The sequence below is a fragment of the Patagioenas fasciata genome, chromosome 2 (genome assembly GCF_037038585.1).
Source record: "Patagioenas fasciata isolate bPatFas1 chromosome 2, bPatFas1.hap1, whole genome shotgun sequence".
Lineage (NCBI taxonomy): Eukaryota > Metazoa > Chordata > Aves > Columbiformes > Columbidae > Patagioenas > Patagioenas fasciata.
Genome location: NC_092521.1, coordinates 43,468,662 through 43,494,304, shown reverse-complemented (window position 1 = coordinate 43,494,304; position 25,643 = coordinate 43,468,662). Strand labels below are relative to the sequence as shown.

General features: G+C 36.2%; 1 protein-coding gene across 7 annotated transcripts in view; it reads right to left on the bottom strand.

The window, feature by feature from the left end:
* Positions 1–3,872: 3,872 nt before the first annotated feature.
* The window catches only part of PCMTD1 (protein-L-isoaspartate (D-aspartate) O-methyltransferase domain containing 1), a 42,739-nt gene continuing 20,968 nt past the window's right edge, over positions 3,873–25,643 (bottom strand). For 6 of the 7 annotated variants that reach the window (XM_071804121.1, XM_071804117.1, XM_071804122.1 and 3 more), the window contains 5 exons: positions 21,842–21,944; positions 11,426–11,597; positions 10,859–10,879; positions 9,732–9,855; positions 3,873–6,542 (listed from right to left, as the gene is read on the bottom strand). In XM_071804121.1, coding sequence (XP_071660222.1) covers positions 6,172–6,542; positions 9,732–9,855; positions 10,859–10,879; positions 11,426–11,597; positions 21,842–21,944 — 791 coding nt within the window. In that variant the 3' untranslated portion in view covers positions 3,873–6,171. The remainder of the gene's footprint in view (positions 6,543–9,731; positions 9,856–10,858; positions 10,880–11,425; positions 11,598–21,841; positions 21,945–25,643) is intronic. The other variant, XM_065831056.2, reaches the window with a different exon arrangement.

Sequence of the window (25,643 nt, the reverse complement as noted above, 5' to 3'; positions counted from 1 at the left end):
AAGTTAGAAAAATTAAAAACGGGTATTTAAAGTGGTTAAGCCACTTAACTGAGAAAAAAACAATCTCCTTTCAAGCTAACATTCAAAGATTATAGTCTGGACAAACTTGAGAACTAGGAGGTATCAACAATTTTGAAACATGAATCAAAACTTTTTGCTAAATCTTTTGTGACATAAACTGATCTGTTGCTACTATTTACCAGATACTTTCCCCCTATACAGATTTCCCACTTCCCACTCTTCCTTTATCCCTACTCCTGCCCCAGCCTTAAAAAAATTCTTTGTGATGACTTCATCGAGAGCTTGTTTTCACCCTTGTGAAGCCCTGTAGTACAGCACCGACACTGCCAGTAACATGCCATATACTTTATTTGCAAGGTCTCTGGACTCTGCATCTGAACTTTCCTTCACCTGCTTGTAGCTTTTACTCAGTTCAGCTGTGACAGCAAGCTCTTTAGCTGACCCGGTGTCCATAGGTAACCTGTTTTGCTGTTTACCTCTGTGTGGTACAACCCTAGTTTTATACAGATAGCACTACCAAGCAGTTACAGTTGGCAGAACAATATATTTACCATTCTCACACAATGCCGTAGAGCAGAGAAATGTGGCCCTGCCTCAAGAGCAGAAGCCCTAGAAAGTGCAGACATAGGAGGAGGCAGAGGTGACTACTAGCATGGGATGGCAAGAAATGGGGCCCACGCCCGGTAACAGACGTCCCACAGCTGTGCATAGCTCTCTGTAATAGTCAGCTAAAAAAACTGCAGGCTCAAAGCTTAATAAGACTGGTGTTAACAGCAACACAATACAGTACCTAACATATAGAGAGTATTCTATATAGTGAACTTTGATACAAGCTGGAGCTACAGAATAAAGAAGCTGCAAAAGCACATTATCCAACACACAGACCCCCAGACTGACCCCAGGAGAGTAAGAGGGAACCAGCAACACCGACAGAATATTCCTCCCATGGAGGACTGCAGGGGTGTGGAACTCTGGTACCTGCTCCAGCAGTCACAAGCTCCAGATTTAAGACTCGGGAAGCCAAGGGAGGTTGAGCATAACTGCAAAGAGAAGGAACAAAGTATGTGCTACAGTTTTGCTTTTATTACTGTGATTTTTTTTTAACTCAGCTGTGGTGGCGAGCAGGGGGTGTGCGTGTAACAATGATTCCAAGTGTAACATCTTCCAAAGAGAAAAACTACCTACTCTCATCCGGGAAGCAGGGTTAGTCACCTTGTATATCTTGATCAGGAACCAGATGAAAGTTTCAGTGAAAATGACCACTGCAGTCATAATGGTTTCTATCAGAAGATGGAAAGAGTCTCTACCTGGGACGTACAGGTTGTCATATAGATTTGTAATAAAGATCTGCAATTCACCAACACAATTTCAAAAGTGAGTCTGAAGTAAGGCTCCTGAACTAGCTAGTTTCCTTATTTAAACGGTTTGATTTTCAGAAACATGACATGGATAGAAGCCATTAGCCTTCAAAATCAAAGTATACAAAAATGTCAAACTGAATAGGCTTGTGCAAAATTCAAAAGCAGGTCAAAGAGAAAAAATACTAGCAGACAAAGGGTGTATCAACAAAAAAACCTATATGTCTATTTGCCTGCAAGGAACATTTCTTGGTTTGTAGATATCATCCATGTGTAGTACAGATGTTTGAAGTAGGTCAGTCATGTGAACAGTAGGATGGTTCAGTATCGACCTAAACCAGGAAACTCTAATTTCTTTTACAGCCAGGAGGAAGAGGCTAGCAAAATAGGAAGAAAACTATCATAAAAAAATAATTTGAAAAAGCATTTAGCATGTATTGATGCACTTCTAACCCCTATCCTCTCCTTCCAGTCTACAGTCATGATGTCTGCTTGTAAATGCATGAAGGAAGAGGGAGATAAAACAATTTAGTGCTTCCTTCAGTGCTCTTGCTTCTCTCCAGCACTGAAGTATTTCGCAAAACATCCTGGCAAGGTATTAGATTTCTAGTTCACAGCAAGAGAAGATGGAGCTTTAACACAGAAGTGTAAGTTCCCTCAGCTCCCCTGACAAATCTCTGAAAGTCATCACAGAATACAACATGTGACAGAAGACACTACAAAGAAAATGTTATAATGTTAGAAAGCATTGATAAATTGGTGTTAGACTTTCGATCCCATACTGACCATAAACACAGTGCAAGCCTGTTGCTAAACAGGCCAGCTTACTTGAACAGAGTAATTCATGAAGTTGACACAGTAATATACAATTGTTTAGGTTCGAAAAGACCTTTAAGATCAAGTCCAGCCACTAACCTAACACTGTCAAGTCCATCACTAAACCATATTCCTAAGTCCCACATATACACACCTTTTGAATACCTCGACTCAACCACTCCCCTGGGTAGCCTGTTCCAACATCTGACAACCATTTCAGTGTAGAAATGGTTCCTAATACACAATCTAAACCTCCCCTGGCGCAAGTTGAGGCCATTTCTTCTCATCCTATTGCTTGTTACTTGGGCAAAAGAGACTGACGTGTACATGGTGAAGCTGAAGAAGCCAAAGAGGCAGGCACTTATCAAGCCAGCCACTTAAGATTTTACTAGGTTAATTCTACCGAAGGGATATCAAAAAACACACAACTTCAAAGCTTTACTGTTCCAGTTACACTCCAATGACCGTCTCAAAACAAGTTTATGGAAAGAACCTCATACATGATTCAAGTGTTGTCAAAATATTTAGCAGCTCATTAAGGTGAAGCTCTGTACACACCTCTAAGAAAAACACAGCACACAATTCCTTTACCCTTTATAATTGATTAGTAAGTTACACTAAGGTAGAAGCTTTCAATTTTACTCAATTACATGAACAGAAGGAGACACTCTTGAGGAGATACAGATTAATACTTAATGAGTTAGAACAGATTTAATGAGAACCAGCACATTTTATTACATTTCCTATTTGTTTTCAAATTGACAGGTAAAGATGCATTTTAAAGAGTAGCTTAAAGGGAAAAAAAACCCACCAAATCACAACCACCACCCCCACTGCCACAAACACACACCAGGATTTTTTTTTTTTTTTTTAAAAAAAAAGGCAGAATAGGTTGCCAGGATTTAAAAAAAAAAAAAAAAACCACACACAGAATAAATTGTCAGCACCTAAACAAGCCAGAAATACTGCCCAACTGAAAAGAGCTATTAAGGTTCACTTCAAAGAAAACACTTTCCCAAGTTTTTGGTGGGCACCTGTTCAGTTATCCTAAGCAACATGAGATTAAAAACTCCACATCTTCTGAAAGTCTGCAATGGTCTTGAGTCCTCCTGCAGACCAAGGAAGATAAAAGCCCCTGAAAGTTCCAATTCACCACACTTCCTTACAGTGACAACACTTGAGTAGCACTGGTCAGCTTCGCCTACCCACCTGGTAATTTTTGCTCTAACTGGTAACAAAATATAGCTTCATCTAGAGGGAATTTCAATATGAGCATGAGTCACTAGTCAGGCACCACCCTCAGTATTTCTTACCTCAAAGTTTTCCTTATTTATTTTGACACAGATAGTTGCTATGTTAAGGGTGAAAACAATCTCAGTATTTAGAAAAAAAAAACACACCACAACACAAAGCTCTTCTTGAGTATATGGCTTGAGCGTAGGTTCTGGACTCTCCAGAAGAAACTAATTCTCCACATAAGTACTTCAAATGTGCTGGGCCCAAAATACCTTTGCTGTGTTATGAATAACATCACATCTTTCATCTCTAGAAAGGAAGTGTATTACTGTATTTCTGAAATTCAAGAGTAGCCTTTATTAAGAATTTACTGACCAAACTATAAACAAACTGGTATCTGAATTTCCAAATAACTGAAAAAACTTGCACAGAAACACAAAGTCAAGCAAGCAGAAACCACCAAAAAAACTATTTTATTGCAACAATGTCCCCATCATAACTGAGATGGCAAAAATTAAGTTTTCATTCATTTTGCATTTCTACCTTTTTTATTTATGCAAATATAAAGTCAAGAGTGTAAAATAAATCCACATATAAAACACAGAAGAAACATCCTCTTTCAGCAACTCAAAAAAACCCTTACATACTGAAAAATCATGACAAGTCATCCACTGTCCATTTTTGCCAAGTATACAGGCATGAAAGAATACAGAAATTTATTCTCCAAAAGCATCCTGTATAAAGTCCTTAAAGTATTTAAGTAACATTTAGTAATCTCATACTCTTGAGCTTATGGATGTAGATTTCAAGCAAAGGAGAGACAAAAACCATCTCAAACTCCAGATTACTTAAACTCCATCTAAAATAATCAATTTAAAACAAGATTATGTTCAATGCTTAAAACTGAAGCATCACAATTGCTTTATTAGTATCATTATTTTGGAAAATTATTTCTTATTAGTTTTTCCTGTTTTGAAAATAAAGTCAGAATATTTATTTCAAATAGTTTTGTCTACTTATACTGTAAATATATTGCGGAAAGTAACTCCACATGCTGGTACAACAGGCCTTCATGAAGTTCCACTTACACACTACTACAATGTACCCTAAAAAACAGGGACTACAGCATGAAATGCATCATCAAGAGTCAGTGTCATGGGATCACGCATTATCTTCCTTCTCAGATGCAAAAAACAGTTATATATTTTGAGGTCAATATTGGACTGTTGGGACCACATGAATATTGGCTGGCTATACTTGGACTAAGAACATTTACTGTTTTAGAAATATGTGGTTATTTTGTTTTATTGTTATTACACAAAAAATACTAGTATTATAAAATGTATCGTGCAGGGTATTTTAAGAGGAATGTTTTTCACTGGGTTCAACAAGCAGATATTTCCAATGATTGTGGCTTTTAATGCATATCATGCCAAGTTCTTAACAAACAGTGTTCTCCCTCATGGTTATAACTGAATGAAGAAATTAAGATGGTAAAGGCAAACAAAGCTGAAAATGAGTACTGCAAGTAACTTCACAACTAGAAGAGGAAAAATAGTAGGACTTAAATCAGCACTATTGTGGGTCCCCACAGTTGCACTGCTACTCTTAGATTTCCAAAAGATGAATATGATTTTATAAATATTTTTGTGCTAAGAGCCATGCTCAGAAACAAAATATAGGCTAGCACAAGTCTACCTTCTTGGAGATGCATGTTAAGTATAAAATTCACTTAAAGTGCATTTGCTGAACAAATTCTAGCTTCTACTATTATAGCTATCCCAATAAGCAATACAAACTAAACTTTTGTTGAAATCCTATCTCTACTTAAAAGCAGTAAATATAGATGACTGCAACCTAAATTACAATTTTGTGTTACCAAACATTTTGACTCAATGTTGTGAGCTGTAGAAATAAACAAAATGTTCTGTCCCAAACTTCCCACAACTGAGGACATGCCTCTAGTTAGAAATACTGAAAGTGTAGAATGGAGTTAAATATAAGCAGAGCTGAAGTAAGCATTGCTTTGATTCTTATTCAATGTGATGTTTCTTTAAGGCTCTGAGAGAAGCTGTTACTTTTCTCAAGATCTTTTGGCAAAAGATACAAATGCAAAAGTAGCAGGGTCATCTGGTATTTCGGAACTTGTATTTTCTTATTTCATTAAAGCCAGCGCATTCAGTGTCTGAATATATTTATTGCACTTGTGTTGTTGGAATACATCTATACCAACATAATGAATAATGATTGCAACAAAGCCATAATAAAATAAACTTTAATAGGGTCTGATTCTGACATTAGAGGATAAGTGTCTGCATGTTTAAAATGTTCCCCTAATAATAATAAATACAGACAAATTGCTCATCAAGTCAGATGCACATGTTTAACAATTATTTAGCATATATAAAATTTCACTCATCCTTTTATCAATAAAAATCTGTTAGGGATCAAAAAAGACTTACCATGCAAAATACTGATTAGTGCTGCATAATGGAATATATATTTCTATCAGAGTTAAAACGGCATTTTCAAAAGTTAAAGAAAAATAGATTTTTAAAAAGGGATTCTACTGTTGAATGCAAGTCTTCCTTGTAGCAAAGATAGAGACAAGTTATGATTTATCGCTGTACTTCAGTCTTGATGAAAGACTAATAATAATTTGTCCACCTACTTCTTAATAAATGCTACATATTCAAGAATAAAGGAACTATCAGTAGGCATTATTTCTACTTAAAACAAGTTATTTCTCTCTGTAATAGGTCAAGTATGCTTTTAAAGATTCAGGTAATGGTAGACTCATAATTTTTTCTCTCAATAAATTTCGAGGAGGCTCTTCTGGCTTCAAGGCCTCACTGTGATCTTTATCCTCCTCCTCTTTGTTATCGTCTTCCATTCTTTCATCTTCTTCACTATCTAGAGGCTGAGGAATGAGCTGATTACCAACAAACACATAGGTGTTAATCCTGCGTCTACGACATCTCCTACGTTTTCGTTTTGGAGGAGCCTTCTGAGCAATACCCTTGGCTTTCATCTCCTCATTTATGAAGTTTCTAAGGGTGCGCCTGATATATATTCGAGCTAGGTCCTGGAGATTCCTAACAGCACACGGAGCTGAAATGAAAGAAAAGGAAGTTACAGTAAGTGAAATTTCCCTCTCTAGTAAAAAAAAAAAAAAAAAAAAACCACAAAAAACCCACCACAAATTAGCTGCAAGGCAGTTAAGATTAATGCTCAAGAACAACTGACATTTTAGTATACAACACAATATGCAAATGAAACAAGGGCAGATAGAATTTTTCCCTATTTCCTACTGAATCCAACTGACGAGAGAGGGCCATGTCAACTTCTCAGCTGACCAACCCATCTAAGTTACCTATGTCTTTACAGCAGAAAAGGAATCAAAATTACTCAAGTCTTGAAGAAAAAAAAAGCAAGTAACAAAAAGCCAAAACCCACGTTATTTTCCAATGACAGGCAGGTGATAACTAAGTATTGCTGGGCTGATGGATGTCAGCTACAGCTGGCTAATTCCACTGAAATCAAAATCAAAAAAAACACAAAACCCAAAACCACAGCCCGTTCAACTTGCTACCTACACGAAGTAACATAATTAATGGGGACTACAGCAAGGAAGAAGTTAGTGAAGAAATAATTTTGATAATTATACTTCCTATATTGCATCATCAGCTTAAAAAAAACTCAATATATTTCAAACAAAACCTATATTTCATAAACTGACTTCAGCTGCATGTTAGTTACTGTTATTTGAGACAGAAAGGGTGTTTATGACTGCCAATACTGATTTCAGCTAATGACAATAAGAACAAACAAAACCACACACGCACAACCTAAGCCCCATTTGTTTAATATAAAAAAACCTAAGAATTAAAGAACAAAACCTTGTCTACCCATCCAAAACACATTTATCAGATCAAGCTAAATAAACCATGATTGCAGATTGTATGGCAATAATAAAAGATGCAAGCACAAGGTATATAAAGTTGAGGGAATGGACTAGCAGGCATTCATCCCACATGCAGAACTGTGTAAGAGAGATTTCACAAAATCAGCATAAAAAAATTATTTCCCGCAGAAGAGGATGAAGAAGATTTTGAAACACTGTCTCCTGAAAAAGGTGTAACAGCAGTAAGTCCTCTGGTTTCTTATCCTCTAATGTAACAAAAACCAACCATATTATTTTTAGTGCTAGTTATGACTCATTATATGCTAGTTGATTGTGAAGACAAAAGCATCTAAAAGGTTTAAAGACGAAGAAATGGCTCAATGTCCAGATGGGAGATAGGTGCCAAGCTGTGTCCCTCAGGGGTCCGTACCAGAATCAGTACTGTTTAATATCTTCATCAAAGACACAGACAGTAAGACTGAGTGTACCCTGAGCAAGTCTGCAGATAAAACCAAGCTGAGTGGTACAGCTGACACACCTGAGGGATTGATGCCATCCAGAGGGACCTGGACAAGCTTGAGAAGTGGGTCCATGTGAACATCACTAAAGCCAAGTGCAAGACCTTGCACCCAGGTCAGGGCAACCCCCAATATCAATACAGGCTGGGGGATGAAGTGATGTGAGCAATCCTGTGGAGGAGGACTTGGGGATACTGGTGGGTGGAAAGCTGGATGCGAGCCGACAACGTGCACTTGCAGCCCATAAAGCCAACTGTATTCTGGGCTGCATCAAAAGCAGCAGAACCAGCAAGTCAAGCAACGTGATTCTGCCCCTCTACTCCACACTGGTGAGGGCCCACCTGGAGTATTACATCCAGCTCTGGAGCCCTCAGTACATGAAAAACATGTACCTGTTGGAAAGGATCCAGAGAAGGGCAACAAAAATGACCAGAGGGATGGAACACCTCTCAAATGAGGAAAGGCTGATTAGAGTTGGGCTTGTTCATTCTGGAGAAGATAAGGCTCCAGGGAGACCTTACTACGGCCTTTCAGTACTTAAAGGGGGCTTATAAGAAAGATGGGCCTGTTAGCAGGGCCTGTTAGAATAGGACAATAGGTAATGGTTTTAAAATATATGAGGGAAGATTCAGACTAGATGTAAGGAATAAATTTTTCACAATGAGGGTGGTGAAACACAAGATGCCCTATCCCTGGAGACATTGAAGGTCAGGCTGGATGGGGCTCTGAGCAACCTCATCTAGTTGGAGAGATGTCTCTGCTCATTGCAGGGGAGTTGGACTATGTGACCTTTAAAGGTCCTTTCCAACCCAAACTATTCTATGATTTTTTAAGTTAATTTCAGGAAGTAACTTTTGAGGTCTCAAAAAGCAAGTGTTAAAACAATCAAAATGATTTATTTCTACAAATAACTGATTACATAAAGGAAAGGATCTTCTATATTTTGAACAAAAAAAGTAAAGGGAACTGTAATAAGGAACTATCCTTGGCAAACTCATGCACACACTTATAATTAATAACCAGATCAGTAGTTACAGGCAATGCAACCTGATAGGACATTCTGGAATCCTGAAGGGTTTATATTTGTTTCACAGTTAAAAAAAGTCCATGGAGGCAAGAAGCATGTGAAGAGGACAGGGGGATTAGTTCCTATTGGCTATGTTAAAAGAAAACAAACAAACAACAACAAACAGAAATAAAAACTGTTTTCTTCTAGGCTCTTTGTTGTGTTTACTTAAGTTACCACATCTTACTGAAGCTGTGTATTACTCTACTCCTAGCCCTGACTACTCTGACAGGAAATTTCAACTCTCTATCTTTCTCTGCCACTTTTTTCTCTTTCCCCTTATATCATCTTGGCAACACATACTTTCAGAGACTTTCCAAACACACTTAATAAACTAACTCAGTTAGAAAGTCAACCCCAATGACTACTTCAAAAAAACCTAGGCATGTCTGTATCAGTTGCAGACAGACACAAACACACTCAGCTATTAACATCCTACAGTACCACAGTTGCAGAAAAGATCTTTTTCTCTGGGAGTCCATCAGAAAGTTAGCACTCTTGACTAACCTAATATTACCTTGCTATTTTCTCTGTACAGTGCTAGAAAGAGAAATGTCAAACCTAAAAGAAAAGTGTGGGAAAAGAAAAAAAGCCAGAAACACCCTGTCAGTTTAATTCAGGATACTGACTGTTTTAGCAAGACAGAACATGTGCCAAGAGCAATGTATCAGTGAGCTACTGCTTTGCTAAACTGTATATGCCATTCTATCACATTATGTCTATAAAACGTGGTCTCCCTGCTTTCAGACCCCCACCAGCAAGCACTATAACAACCCCTCAAGACAAGAGGAGCGAGCACAAACGACACTTACGCAGTCCCACGGTATCATGTTTGCCATTGTCATTTCTGTTTGGTTGCACTAGTGGAGCAAATGAGACAGCAAGAATATTTTTACTTTCCCATGTGTTTTGTCCCGTTCTCAAGATTTGCGTTAGCTGCATAAAAATAAGAACAAACCAGTGGTTACAGTTTTGTACTACTCAATACTATTCACATTGGTGTTCAAATACACAGCTACTTTGATTTGCTTCAAAATCAATTTATAAAGGCTTTTTATGAATAGAAATAACTTTCCCCTTCCTTTAAATATTACTGGGTCACTAGAGAATTGAATATGGTTCTTTGGCAATGGGAAAAGATCCAACTGGAAAATTAAGGCACAATGTAAGTTTTGCTTTTTCTCATTTTTTTTCAAAAGATCACAGAATACTTCAGGTTAAAAGTAACCTCTGGAGTCCTCTATCCTGCTTGAACAAGACCAACTTCAAAGTTAAATTAGACTTCTACAATTAAGATTAAAAAGATCACCTAGGACTGAGATTCCCCCAGCTGTCTAGGCAACTTGCTGTACTGTTCAACCATTCTTATTATAAAAAAACTGTTTTCCCTATATGCAGGCAGAATGCCGACTTGCTGCCATTTCTAACATTCTTTAGTTTGCTGGGCACCTGCAAGAACTGGACTTGTGTCTACTAGGTAAATTCTCTACCCCTTTAGTAAGCCAAGACAAGAATTATATATTCCCTCGGCTGTTTCTTTGCAGGCTAGATTAACCCAGATCTTTCAGCTGCTCCTTATACTTCACATGGTTTGGCCTCCTAAACATTTGTATGTAATGTAAAGACACTCAGTTTTAATTTTGCTTTCAAGTCGTGACTACTTTTAAGATCGATTCCACCAATTTCAATTGACAGTATCTTAGTCCAATAAATACCGAAAAAACTATTTATGGAACTGAATCATGCAGACTGTGTTTAAATCACTTTGGTATTTTGAAACAGTAGATACATAACGTGGTAATTCTTTTTGGAAGATAAATTAACTACCATGTTTATCAACAAGCATTCTAGTAATTATCTGTATTTAGGAGGACATCAACTTAAATTACATCATCTTTCTCTGTTTCCCTATTAATAAAACAGGGAGAATAATACTTACCTTTGTAAAGCCTTTTGAGATCTAAGGATGAAAAGTGATAAAAGTGCGAAGTATTATTAAAATAATACACCTGTCTGAAAAATGCTTACTCTAACATGGAAAAGCAACACTAAAACCAGCTGGAAATAAGTATTTTTTGTCAGTTTTTTCTTCCCCGTACAATGTCTCACTAATCACAACTATTTTATATTTCTCTAAAGTAAGTTCTCTTGGTTCAGAGGGTGGTTTGTTTTGAAGTACCAGCTGACAACATCTGGCAGGGAGATTTCAAATCAGTTCTGCAACTGGTATAATATACTGAAAATACTTTGAATGGAATTCTAGTTTTACTGAAGATACAATTTTGCCACAGACTTCACTGGAAGCAGGATATTGATGCCTTCCTACAAGGGAAAAAAGTTCAAGACTTCCATTTAAAAGACTAATATCTGCTTAACTGTAGCAATAGACTGAATCAAGACACCATTAGTTGAACATTAACTTAGTCAAATATACATTTAAAGGCATTACTTGAATTATATATTTGTTTTACAAAAAAATAAAAAGAGGAAATTGTCACTAAGTCACCTGATCTTCTATAGGCATTACTAAAATGCCTCCAACTTTCAATAAAATTTTCATGTAGTTTTCATGGTCTTTCTGGACTCCAGCTCCACAGTAAATCCGGTCATATTGGTGACTGTCTGAGGCTATTTCCAAACAATTACCAACCACAAAGGCTGGTTCACAGAACTCAAATCTAAGGGAAAGAGGAAAAAAAAAAAGGGACAAATTTCAAATTAGGATTTTTAAGAAAAACTAATTTGGATAAAGACAGAAAAGTATTTTTCATATACTCTCTAATGAAAAAATATTAGCATACATACTTTAAAAGTGTGTATTACGGCAATAATCAAGGACCACCAAAGAAAAATTCTTAAGCAGTGATAATTATGTAAAACAGAAAAGCCCTCAAAGCATCACCAGACTTCCTAACTACAAGCAAATAGATTTTTCTTTAGAAAACTTATAAGCCATATAGTAGAAGTGCCTTTTAAATAGTGCATTTATCAACAATGTGCAATATCCAGGATGTTGAATAAATACTGAAACAGTTAATTTCCTAATAGCTCGCTCCATTTTTTTTTTAATTAGCCTTTTAAAAGATTTGTTTTCCTCTACCTCCTAATTTTCCACCCTGAACCCAACCCACTTTTGACTAAAACAGGAATTTAATGGAAAAGTCTGCCATTTTTTTGACCATACCCTAAGGAGGGGGCGGGGTGGTGCGAGAAAAGAAAGATTGTCTAAGAAACATGTGTTCCAATTTTAATCAGCAAATGAAAGTTATACAATTGCTTCTAAGTGGACTTAAGTTTATGACAAAGGTTGCAAGGACTGTTAAGTACTTTTTGCCACTGCATAAAATACTGAAGGGAAGAAGAACAGGATAGAGCTTCATTGCCAAAGCTGGATATGTTCTCTACTTCACTTATATTTGCTGACAGTTTTCAAATCTTTGCAGCACCTTACTGCTTCAGGTGTTAACACCATAATAAATGTAATTTGCCTTTTTGTAAAAAAATTCCTTCAGCAAATAACTTTGTTTTCTCCAAGCACTTTAATTTTAAAGAGAGGTTACACAGTTCGTCACAGAAAGGATTTATGTTTTTCTTTAAAAAAATATTAATTAAAACTCAACACCTTGTTGTTGTATGAAATAGTTCATAAAGTTCATCAAGCAGTATTAAAATCTAATGCATCTTAAACTTCGGCCAGAAAGAATGAATTTTTCTAAGAACTTTTTCAAATACACATAGCCATTTATTTGAGTTGGTCTGACAGAAAGAGTCAATTTTCTTCATGCAGTTAGAAACTCTTATTAAAACAGCCATCATGGTCTTTTGTTTTGGATCTAGTAGGAGAATACTGTGATAATACACTAAGTTTCCCATGTTTTGCCTGACAAGAGCTAACTTATTTTCACTCAGTGACTTTCTACTCTTTGGTATGTAGTATGAAGAGAATGTAAGAACTTACAGGTATCTTATCTATTGTCAGGGAGACCAAGGTCTTTCTGGGCTCTATCTGCAGGTGTGAGGCAGCTAGGGAAACAGATATGGATGGGAGAGACCCTGACCAACATGCAGGTTGATCAATGAAAATACTCCCTACCATTACTGTCATGCTTCATATATAGTTGCAGTTGGCTTTTCCAGCTCATTGGTTCTTGTTCCAGTTTGGTTCTGATCCAGAGTTCCATCAGTCCAGCCTTTTGCTGTTTTGCAGTTGGCCTTTGGGCCTTTCTGCCTTTTGCCTTTCTGTTCTCTTGCTGGGACTGGCTGTTCTGGACCAGGGTTGCTCTCCTCTCTGGGGCTGGCTGCTCAGCACAACTGGAGTTTCATGAGGGATTGTATCAATTACCACTTGTTTTATATACATTATTATTTTGTTATTACTAGTAATACACTATTATTTTGTTGTGTCATTAATCTGTTTTTATTTCAATCCATTAGTTTCTCCCTTCCCTTTCAATCCTCTCCTGCCTGGGGGGTGGGGAGGAGTGAGGCACCAGCTGTCATGGTTCTTTGTTGCTAGTTGGGGTTAAACTGCAACACCATATTATGAACTTTACAGCTGACTATCATTAGAATTTTTTTTCTTTTTTAACTTGGCTAGCAGTAGCAAATCCCAGTACAACACCTGACATCATTCAAATCTCTATTTCTTCAGTTAAGCAAAGCTTGGCACCTTTCACTCCTTAGGGATGCTGCTTATAAGGCCTGGCTGACCTTCCTATCTACAGCACTGCCATTAACAAGTCAGAATTCCATCAACTTGGGTATTTCCTTGAAGTTGTGGGGTGTTTTTGTTTGTTTTTTTCCCCAAAGATGGGATCCTTGATCTTGAAAGTAATCTTCCTTCTCTGACTAGACACAGACGGACCCCAGACCCCATGTGGTAAACAGTCCATAATGCTGCTTCCTTGCGCAAATCCGGAGGAAAAACTGAAAGCTGGTAAATTAAGAAGGGAGAAGGAGGGCGAGTGGGGAACAACAACCTTGTTGCACACAACTGGGCAGCTAGCCCAGCCTGAACCGTGGTCGAAATAATTTCAGATTAACACAGAAAGATCCAGAAATACATTAAGCAAGGTTAAATGCTGAGAAGAAAATGTAACCCGAGTCACTGATCACTTTGCTGAAGAAGCGATCTCATTTCATAAGCACTTGGACTACAATTTATTTTTCTAAATTGACTGAAGGTCAATCGGGCAGTTAATGCTGTAGCTTTAATTTGGGCTGCCTACAGTTTAAGTCAAGCATCATCACATCAATTTAATTCAGAAATCTGAGCAAAAATTTTTGGTGGCTTCAAAAGTACAAGAGGAAGGGGGTTGTGGGAGCACAGAGAGAATCAACACAATACTTTTCTAAAATGCAGTTTGCAAACTTGAGATAGTCCCTGGTTAGCTTTAGAAAAATGAAAACAGGCTGCCTGCCTAACCTGGCAACTTTCACAGCTCCTTGTGATCTTCTCAGGACACCCCTCTAAGAGTTTGCGAGATTACTCCTAAACCATTTCCTCTACTAAAAACCATCCTAAACCTCATGAAGCCACTTGTCACCTACTCTTAAAATCAGCAGGAACACCAAACTATCCAAGGAATCAAAAATAGAAATCACATTAGGTTCTTCAGTTGAATCTGGTGTCTTGATTACAAGAGCACCAACAGCATAGAAATTAAGACTTCATCTTATAGACAAGGTAGCAACAGAAAACAAGCACTTGTCATAGGATAAATTTAAGCACACACAGATCACATTTAGGCATGGCCCAAGACAATCGAGCAGTTTCAAGCACGTAAAACATCTGTTGATTCAATTCCACCCTTCCATCTTCTGTATTTGTGTAATCTATCCCTTAAGGACAGGCATTTCAAGTTCATCCTCACAGCCACAGGACTTTTCTTCCAGTTAAATATTAAAAAAAAAATTCTGTAGAATTTAAAGCACATTTCTGTCTTTGCTGCAGCAACTTAAGAAAAATTCTCAAGAAACTAACTGTTAGTGCCCATGTTCCTTTAAGTAAGATTCCTCACAACTATCAACACAATGAAGTATAACTATCGTATTAAAATGAATATCCATTCAAAATAATATTTATAGCAAAGAACTAAGATTAAAGTTTGTTGCTCTTGTATCCATATCCACCAATCTAGTATTTGTGTGATAACAAGATATTAATAAAAAAGAGAACATAGTAGAATGACCTACTCTAATGGTAGGTTGGTTTTTTGGTTTGGTTTTGGTGTTTTTTGAAGGTTTCTTTTTGCTGTTTTTTTTACAAGAGGCTCCATCAGTTGGTTGTACCATAACATCCACCCACAGAACCCACCCTTTAACTGTTTTCAACTATTTGAATGTTCAGGATGCTTCATGAAAGCGGGATGTCAGTCTGATGTCTCTTGAAGACATAAGTAAGTGCACATAGGCATGAATTGTCTTTTTTTTTTTTTTTTAGTGATATACATACTCAATTCTTTAAAAATAGAACAAACTCAATGAAACTGGGGAGAAAATGTGAAGGAAAAACAACTTTCAAAATCCACAGCCTTCTATTTGAAGAAAAGAGTAAAATATCCTACAAGATGCTTTAAAAAAAGCAATAATGAGGAACCACTTAAACTATTTACACTTGTTTTTTGGCAAGAGAAAAATTAATTAGTTCTTAGAACCAGCATCGCTCCAGGTACATTTTACACATCTCAACTACTATGTTCATACCAAGATATCATCTCACAGTACACTTCTGCCTATGCTTTTATTCATTAACCACAACCCTACATCTAGGAAGTTCTGGGTCCTTTGACCATTTGCATTAAAAGCACAATATTCTCAGAGCTTCTCCTATGTCAAGCATAACAACTTCATAAATCAGCAATCTTAATTCAAGTACTTCTAGAACCTGTTTAAACACTAGTACATTCACTGAAAGAAATCCTGAAGAAGCTTTCAAATAATTTAGTTTTGAGGTTTTAAACTGACATAAAACTTGTATTATTTTGAAAACCACAGATGAAGGTGAAAACTCACATTGCTTTGTGTGATTTAACGCCTCACGAAAGTGTGCAACAGAATAATAAAATACTGATTTCTACACCTTATTAGCCTTCCTCAACTTGCAAAAGTGCTTTAAAGCCAATATCAATCACATTTAAAGGTACTACTTATATATTTGCAGGAAATCTTTTTTCCATTTGTTTCTCAATAAATACTTTCCATGTTATATCCTGCCAATGATGACCATTTAGGATTAAATCACTACCTAAGAAACTTAAAACCTGTATCAGTAAACATGAGGAAACAATTTTAAAGAGTGTTAATTCTTTTTCTACCAAGTAGGACAACTGCAAGGCAATATGATAAGTTCTTTCCACCTTTTTTTTTTTGTATTATTTTTTCCTCTATTTTTCATTCCAACTCATTTAACTGTTTTTTTTCAAGCTCTTTGAACTAGTATTTGGTTCATGTATAAACATACAACTACACACACGCTACAGCATGTTTTCTTGAAAAATTACACACATTTTACCTATTAGTACTGCTGTTATTTGTGAGACCTTCTGCATGTACACTACAAATATTAGAATAAACAGAAACAAATACAAATTCTAAATCTTTGAAAGTAAAATCTCCAATGACAACTTTTAAAGCCCCTTGCATCCAACTACAAAAAAAAAAAAAGTAATTTTAATCAGCATTAGAGTAAAAATCAAAAATAATGGTGGTAAAATTTCTATTTAGTAAATTCGTCTTGAATATTTTTTTCAGCTTCCAGACAATGTAGGACAGTAAGTGAGAAACATATTTCCACTTCACTTGTATTTGTACTTGTAATCTCAATTTTTGAATAAAAATGTCTTGGTTCTTCTATTATATGATCTCAACTACCTTGTTTCCAATTTCAGGTATTTATTTCATTAGTTTAATTGAAGTGGAAAAAAACCAATTATTTCTGAAGAAAAAATTCAAACACTGGTTCTTAAAAAATACTTACAACTAACCTCACTCTCCCTTCAATATTAGTTTATAAAATTTAAACTTCATTGTGTCCTACTCCTAAACTTTGGTGATAAAGTGAAGAATTATATTGAAGGAATAATCTTTATTGATTCCACTGTGAATTTTAAGAAAGGTGGACAGGAATAGTGAGATGAAAAAACATTCCTGTCACTTCAGTTTACTGTCAGGGCTCTAACACATTCATGGATAGAAGTTTGGAAAACAACTCATCTCTTTACAGAAAAGCAGTTGTGGGGGTTTTTTGTTTGTTTTGTTTATTTTTTTTATGGAAGCAGATGAATGTTCTTATAGTTTGAAATTATTCTATTTTATACTGCATGTTTTAGCAAAGCACAGATTTTAAAGGAACTATGCACTAAGTCATCACTTACTTTAATTTAACAAATGTCCTAAATACTATCAAAACGTGTAGCAAGGAGAGATTTCCAGAGGAAGGCAGCATCTACCACAGACATATTTCTGAGAGATATTTTATGTGTGTTTCTGAGAGGGCAAGAATATGCATTTCTGCTACTACCAAATACTTCAAAAATGCAGGTTTATACAGGGTGTTTTAAAAAGATAGAACCCATTTGAAATCACAACATAAGGTGTTTTAGGTCCTTCTATTTGGAACACCCTGTAGATTTTTTTCCTAGATAAGAGTAGATTCAACTGTCATTTTTAAAGCCTTCTGGTTTACAAAGTGCAGGATTAGAAATAGTACTTCTCTAAATGAAAAAGGGATATTCAAAAAGCTTACTTTCCCTTTTAACATAACCTCTGGAATCACAAATCCCACTAGAATTCTTGTAGTCCCTGTGTTGTCCTGGTTAGACTAAACCTCAACAAGAATTCTTTCACCACGGGAAAAAAAAAAAATAATCTGTAATTTACACTGTTTGAAACCAAGACTAAGTTATCAGTAAGATTTACAGAGAAAAAGCCACCAGTGAGTTTCGGAGACAGTTTGCCTTTCCTGCTTAGATTTTCACTGCAATCCATGAGCTGCACAGAGGCAGGAAGGATCTTTCTTTCTTTGCATTTATACATGGAACTTTCCACTTCAAATTTGCTTTAATGACAGTGAGCCTTCAGAGTCCTAGTAGGAACCCTGAATTTCAATTAAGACATAAATATTCTGTTGGAAGATTAAGCTTACTGTTTTTCAATGCCAATAAAATCTACTACAGAACTTCAGGAAGAAGTTTCACTCATAACAGTTATCCCAGAAGTAGTACTAGGGTTCTTGCGACTTACCATTGAAGTGGTTTCTTTTGATCCTGAGAAGGGTGGGTGATTTTCCTTCACAGCAGGGACTTCACCAGCTTACCCAGGTTTGGTTTTTGATAGAGTGCTAGAAGATGGGCAACCTAGCCTTGCCCTGTGGCTCTCTCTCCAAGCTGGATATTCTAGGTCTAGAAGTTGACTGGGAGCAGAAAAGACAACACATTCCCCTTCAATAAACAGGTGAAGCGGGGCCTGGCACTTGCACATATGTCTTTCAGATAGAGCCTTCTTAATGAATGATTTTTTTTTTTCCCCTTAATTGGCATGCATTTCCTGAAAGTTTTAAGAATGATAAGAATGATGAGAGCCTTATGCATATTTCAGACTCAAAGAACTTCCCTTAGTCTATACCTAAAAGTTTTGTACCTCAAACATGATGACACTTTCAGACGCCACTTCTCCTTTGCTTCTACTGGTGAACATGTTGTCAAGTAAAATCGAGGCAGCACTTTACCTCTCAGAATGAAAAACTCCACCTCCATTTAGAGGAAAACTTTTTATAGATTGGTGGGATATGGATACAGATACAAGTCATTACTGGAATTATTTGCCTTTCTTAAATAGGTACCTGAAAAGCTTTTCCTCTACTCAACAGTTCAAGAGGCCAAAACTGAGAGAATCCCAGCTACCAGAGACAGACAACCCTCCCTTTAGGCAGAGTGTGTCTCAGATCCTTCTGGACATTCTAGTTTTACATTATCTCCAGTCTCTGGTCAAGCACCTACACCAATCATAGAAAAGCAAGTTTTTAATTACATTTCAACAACATTCTTATGAAGAATAAAAAACCATTTTACCACACGACACCGAATCTTTCCTCCATTAAAATGGCATCAAAGCAATACTTCATCTTGCTTTATGAGGCAGAAAACCACTCAAATCATCACGACCCAGTTCCATGCAAAAGTCAGCTGCAAAGACAATGGCTTATTGCTCCAAGAGAAGGGACACCACAAAGCATTTCTTTAGGATCCATGTTAAAGCTCTCCAAGTACCTATCCATAAGGCTAAACCTCTGCTTTCTGTTTCAAAAGGAGATTGCTCACAATATTCAGACCAGACCAAAGAGCATTATATACCAAAGAAAGAACACAGGGAAGTGGCAATGCAAAGCTTTAGAGAATTCCCCATCTGTATTACTCTGCTACAGCAAGAAAAACTGATTGTGGTCTCCGTGTTCTTCCTGTCCCCCACATGCCTCTCTAGAGGCTACTGGCAAAAGTAAGGTATTTTTCCACATCCACTCAGACAGTTAAAATTCATTCATACCAGTCTAACACACAAAATCTATTTCCAAACAGTAAGGACACCTGCAAGGTATACACCAGTGTTCAACAGGGGACAGACACCGCACACCTTTTTCTTGGGTGGTCTTTCATCCAAATACTAAGCTGACCAGCAGTTAAGTTCAGATGCCACAGTCCACACAATTTTGGGTAAATATCTTTCAATTATAAATGAAGATGCAGGAAAAAGTTACTGAAAGAAGAATCAAAACCAGACTTACTGACCCAGAGTACATTATTTTGGGATACAGATTAAAACTCAAGACATGCTATATGAATTTGCTTCTATTAAAAGAAAGTAATACAGAAGGACCCCATGACAGAAAACACCACATACCATCTTCATTAACTACATTAAAATACAGATTATTTACAAAGAAAGCAGTTAGCCAGAATCAGCTATGCAGACAAGTTACAAATGCCCCCATAAAACATAAAATTCAACCAGCCACTCAGTATCATGTCAGCTGCAGTGCAGCTATTACCAAGAAGATTCGTATCAAAAAGCACTTTCAGAGAAGTAGAATTTTGTTATGCTGGTGAGGAGGGTGTTTCTGTAGCCATTGCTTAGCATTTTATTGTTGTGAGGAGAAGGTGGATTGTTAAACAGCATATGCCAAGATAAAATACACAAATTAGTGATAAAGTTTAATCATGTTCACCAATCTGCTGATTTTTTTCCCCCATTGGAATAATTTACTCTATATGATCACTAATTTCCTTCAAACACAATATACATATAACACTGACAAACTTACGTCAAGTTTAGCAGCTTTGAGTTTTTCCAGTACTTGTATGCTTTGAAGCATAAACCCCAGTGTTCTAATATTCATTTACATAAATATCCTAATGAGACCATATTTAAATGATGATAATATTTCTTCGCTGTCCCTTCAATCAATTTATTTTAATTTCTGCATACAAACTTACCACCATATTGGAAAAATATTTCAATCAAAACCAGCTTTTTGTACATCTGAGTACACTCACTTACAGGAATGCAAGAATCCAGGTATGTGCAGGAATTAGCTGGTAGGTACATCCAACTTAATAGAGCCACTAATATGATATCAGTAATGATCACAAGTGACCACATTTCACATACTTTTCTTACAAAAGAGATTATATGAGGTGCACTATCAAATTATAGACTGAACCCATTTTTATTTGTTCTGGATTCTGTATGTATTAAACTCAGCTACCATAAATTCTTGAATTAAGACTGCAATAATGAAGCATATGTACTACTTCTTACATAATTGTATTTATTCTAATGGAGAAATGCATTACTAAAATTATCCAGCCAATATCATAAGTACAGAATGGAATTCAGATACAGGTAACACTAAGATGATGCCTTAAGCTTTATACTGTAATTTAGAGCCTTCCACTACTTGGGAGCAGGAAGGCTTGTGGTCAGAACAGAGCTCCCAAAGCCTGGGGTATGGAAAAAAGTGGATTGAGCTCCAGATAACAAAACAAACAACACGGCAGTTTATAAAGCACTTTGCAACAAAGGTAAAGGGATAGAAAGAATTTTCTCTGCTGCCCCCTGGGGAAAAGAAAGACATAGGATGTGCAATTCTTCGGCTGCTCCTGCAATTCAAAAGCTTTTCTGCATTTACAGAAGCTACCTTATAATCACTGCTGGAGAACTTAATGCCTGTAAGGGGAAAAAAAGTCTTTAGAGAAAACAGCCCTAAGTTACAAACCTGTTTTGCCTTCTACAAAGGCAGATTCTTACAAACATAAACCTAATAATAAATAAACCTAATAAACCTAATAATAATAATAAACTGTTGAGCAGGCAGAACAAGTAAGTTTCAAAGCCCTGTAACCCATAAAAAACAGTAAAAGTGAGCAGTGTGTGAACACAGATGAACACTTTAAATCCCTCTCTTCAGGAAATAAACATGAAGACAATCAGATAGATTTTCTCATGTCTAGATAAACAGTGGTAAATAAGAAAAAAAGGTAACACTGTACAAAAAGATGATGTTCAATTGAAAACTGACTTAATGCTCTGTACATGCAAAGACACCTGCATATCACATCATTCTCTTAAGTATGTATGTATATATGCATGTATGTGCACATACATACATATCCTAAGTGTATGTAAACACACCACCAAATGCAAGGAAAACAATTTTGTTAAGTATTACACAACAGGAACACTCCCACGCTTCCAAGGTGTGCGTTCTTAAGCCTTAACTTACCTTATGAACTATTGTCACAAACTAGAAGTTTCATGTTTCGGTTGTGTGATGTCATTCTTCTCCCCTCCCTAAACTCGTAAGCAATGACACAGTTTAAAAACAAAAACATTGTGGCAAAGGAAGCTAGACAAATCAGATACTTACTTATCAAAGCTATCACTATATTTTATGAAGCATTCCAATTTTTCCTTGGCATATTCTACCACATCTGAATGAAGCTCTATTCCATGGTTTATCCCAAAAGGTCCTGTAAATAAAAACAACAGGGTGTTGTGGGTGTTTAACTTTTTTTTCTTTAAGCACAGTCCGACTACATGGAACAGCATTATACCTTTAATCTGTGAAAGCAGCAACATCACATAAAACACAGAAGTGTCCCAACACTGCTAGACAAAGTTATTTTCTGTATCTGCATTACCAGTGCTTAAAAGGTAAAAAGCCAAAGGATCGACGAAAGAAGAGGGACAGAACTGTGGCAAAAATATTTTATAGAATGAATTTTCTTCATAAGCATGCAAAAAAAAAATATTCTGGCTACACTTACATCAGACTGAGCGACATCTTTTTCAACACAGTATTTAGTTTTACAACAATTTCAAATTGTAACTTAGTTGGCATTTCGGTATTTAAATTTTGAAGTCTTCTTATGGCAAAATTTTCAGCTTTTGACAATTCAGAGATTTGGTATTATATCCCTTAGCCACACCTGATCTTCTATTCTGCACATTCCAAAATCTGATGTCTGCTCCTGATCTACTTACATAATAATCGATTTCCATCTAGAACACTGAAACTGAACCATGTTCACTTATCACAATCCCATCACAGTTTCAACACTGCACTCCTGCAATCAAATCCAAGTAAATTTCCAGGTCAGTTTGTGTACCAAAAGTTAATGCTATTTTTCAGGAACAAGAAGAAATAATGAGATAGTATTATGAGGATTATCCACATCAGGAAGGAAGTCACATTTGCTTTGGGGATTCTATATTTAACATGTAGTCATAGCCCACAGACTCTAGTCAGTGGAGTACAGAATTGGAAAAGAGAGGGAAGGAGAAGAAAAAGTAAACATCAATAAGACAAAAGTTATACCTCATTCTAAATCTTCTCTAAATATTTAGCTCAAAGATGTTACCACAATGAAACAGAATTCAATTTGTCTCTTCTAGGACACCAATTAACAAAACAGACCTAGGGCTACTGAGAAAGCTTTCATTTTACTGCAAGAAAAACCGTTTATGTCACTAAAATGATTAATAATTGCAGTGCTTAATATAGTTTAGAGCATTTTCTACTGGGTGAAATTAAACAAATCAAATAGGTTACCATATGTAGTGCTCATAAGACCTCCTCTGATGACAGTCAAGGGGTAGGCAGATCATCCAAGGGATGTTCTTAGAACTTATGAAAACATGTATCTCCTGTTGACACTTACACCTAGTCTAAATTTAGATTACTATCTATCACATCAAGAAAAGCATTAGCATAGGCAATCCCCTTCCTAGATGTTTAATTATTAAATGTTCCCCCTTGCAGTGATAGGCCATAATGTTTCTACCTAGTCTAGCTACAGTTCTACAGCATGCAACAGCATCCAAGGTACGTTTTCTTCAATTAAAAGTTAACTACAATTCCTTGAACCTCGTAACTATAATTAAAAATGCATCAACATCACCTGTCCCAAAATTCACTAAGCATTCCTATCAATACTCAATTCTGAAAAACAGAGAACTAAAAACACCTGTAAATGTCAGCTGCCCCAACAGCCTGAAATTAAACCTATGAATGCAAGATGACAACACATCATGACACATCATAGTATTCATAATATGAACAGAAATTCAAGAAACATATTCTCTTCATCGGGAAAGTCACAGCTGTACATTTTTAAGCAAAGAGTCAGCAATTCTAAATATGTGAAACCAACTTCTGTGCTACTCTCCAAAGTCAATAGCCTCTTTCAGCACCACGAGCTAGCAAGTCCCCCACCTAGACTGAGCTACATTTACATTTTAATGGTATCAGCAACTGTTAATTTAATCTCTACAGAGGCATGGTTTTTTGTGTGTGTGGGAAGGTAAAGTTTTTTATTTGGTGGTGGTTGGTTGGTTTGCTTGTGTTGTTGTTTTTTTTTCTTCTTCAGTATGTTGCTATACTGAAGTAGACAAATGCTTATCAGTTTCAAATTATTTGCTAATTTAATGCTGTCGTTTTGACAATGCCAAGGTAGGAGAAATGCTACTCGCTACACTGTCAAATTGAAAGATACTTAATTACTGTCAAAAAAACACATGCTTCTCTGTTACTAATTGCAGTACACACCGAAATTGGTTTTTAAAAAAATGTGAGCCTCAAAATGTAATGTTTATCTGTCAGAAAATTATGTCTTTGTCTTATGTCTCTCTCTTTCTTAAAGCAGGTGCTCCCTGGTTTAAAACAACACTAAAATAAGGAAGAATGATTAAATATAACTAGTAATTTTATCAAAGGAAGCAGAGAAATACAATAAAGGCACACAAATTGTATTTATACCTTTCATGCCTCAGCCTAGCACTCACACCACATCAGAACACTAAGCAGACTTCGAAGCCTGGGTACAGTGCTACAGAAACACAGATAGTCTGCTTCTGCAAGTGGCTGAGAAGAGGCTGCTCCAGGCTCCTCAAACTGCTAGAGGAGCATCAGCACCTGAGCTCACTCTGTGGGCACATCTGCGGCTCTGTGCTCCTTGGGGCTAGCAGCCCATCTCACTCGCTGTGGAGGACGCATCTCTTGCTGTTTAATTTCTTCAGCTCCACATATTACACTCTGAAGGGCAGAAACTCTGCTTGATAAGCAGAGGTCAAACCCAGGAGCACTCAACGGCCAACCAGCAGCCACTCAGAATAGGTTAGTTACATACACGTATACAATTGCAATATACATAAGTCATAATTTCTTTTTTAGCCATCATAGTTAAGAATAATGAAATAACAAACATTTCCATATGGCGGAGAAGTAAATGAATATAATTACTCACTACCCTGGGCACACATTTTAGAGAAAAAAAAATACAGCAGTATTTACTAATTAATGCTGAAATAGAACTCTGAACTTATAATATTACAATCTCATTAAAAGTATCCAGTCTCTTAAACACTTAAAAATGTCAAAGCAACACTCTACTCGACATTTTTTCTTTAATTTGTGAATGAACATAATTAGTATACTGTTCTTATGTGAAAACAGTATCTGTTGTGTTTATTGGTATTGACTGAATCAAAAGACATTGCTGAGACACCAAAAAATGAAGTTTGCTACGTACTATTAGGGATAATTTCTACACTTGAATAAATAAGAATGAATGACAGAAAGTAACTAAACTGACAGAAAGTAACTAAAGTAACAGAAAATTCACAAACACTTTACACTTCAATTGTGTATATAAATATATGCAAAATCTGTGTATTATCTGTCAGTAAGTTTTCCGCAACCAAGGAAATACAAAAAACTCCATGTAATAGTCAATAAAATTGCATCTATGAAAGCCACATACCAAAATAAAGGAAGATATTTAATAGAAAGGAATTTTTTTAATTATTTGTTGCTATATATGTTATGTTAAATATTGGGGGGAGGGGGCAGAATTAAAGCATTTTTCTCTTTACCTTTGTGTTTCTGTTGGTTTTCACGAGGTTTTTGTCGTTGTTTGGGGTTTTTTTGTTTCTTTTTTTGTTTGTTTTTTAATTCAGATGCAAAATTTCATTCCATTTTTTTTTTCCTCCATAAAGGAAATGTATTTGAAAACAGAAGAAAAACCAGTGCTAATCTGTTAGAATAGTTTTTAAAACCTACAGACCCTTAAGTCCTTAAACAGTCTACATACCAAACTTTCTCACTACTCAAGTGATTAAATAAATGTATTGTAAAAGAATTGTTTGTGTGCTCATAGAAAATTATATTT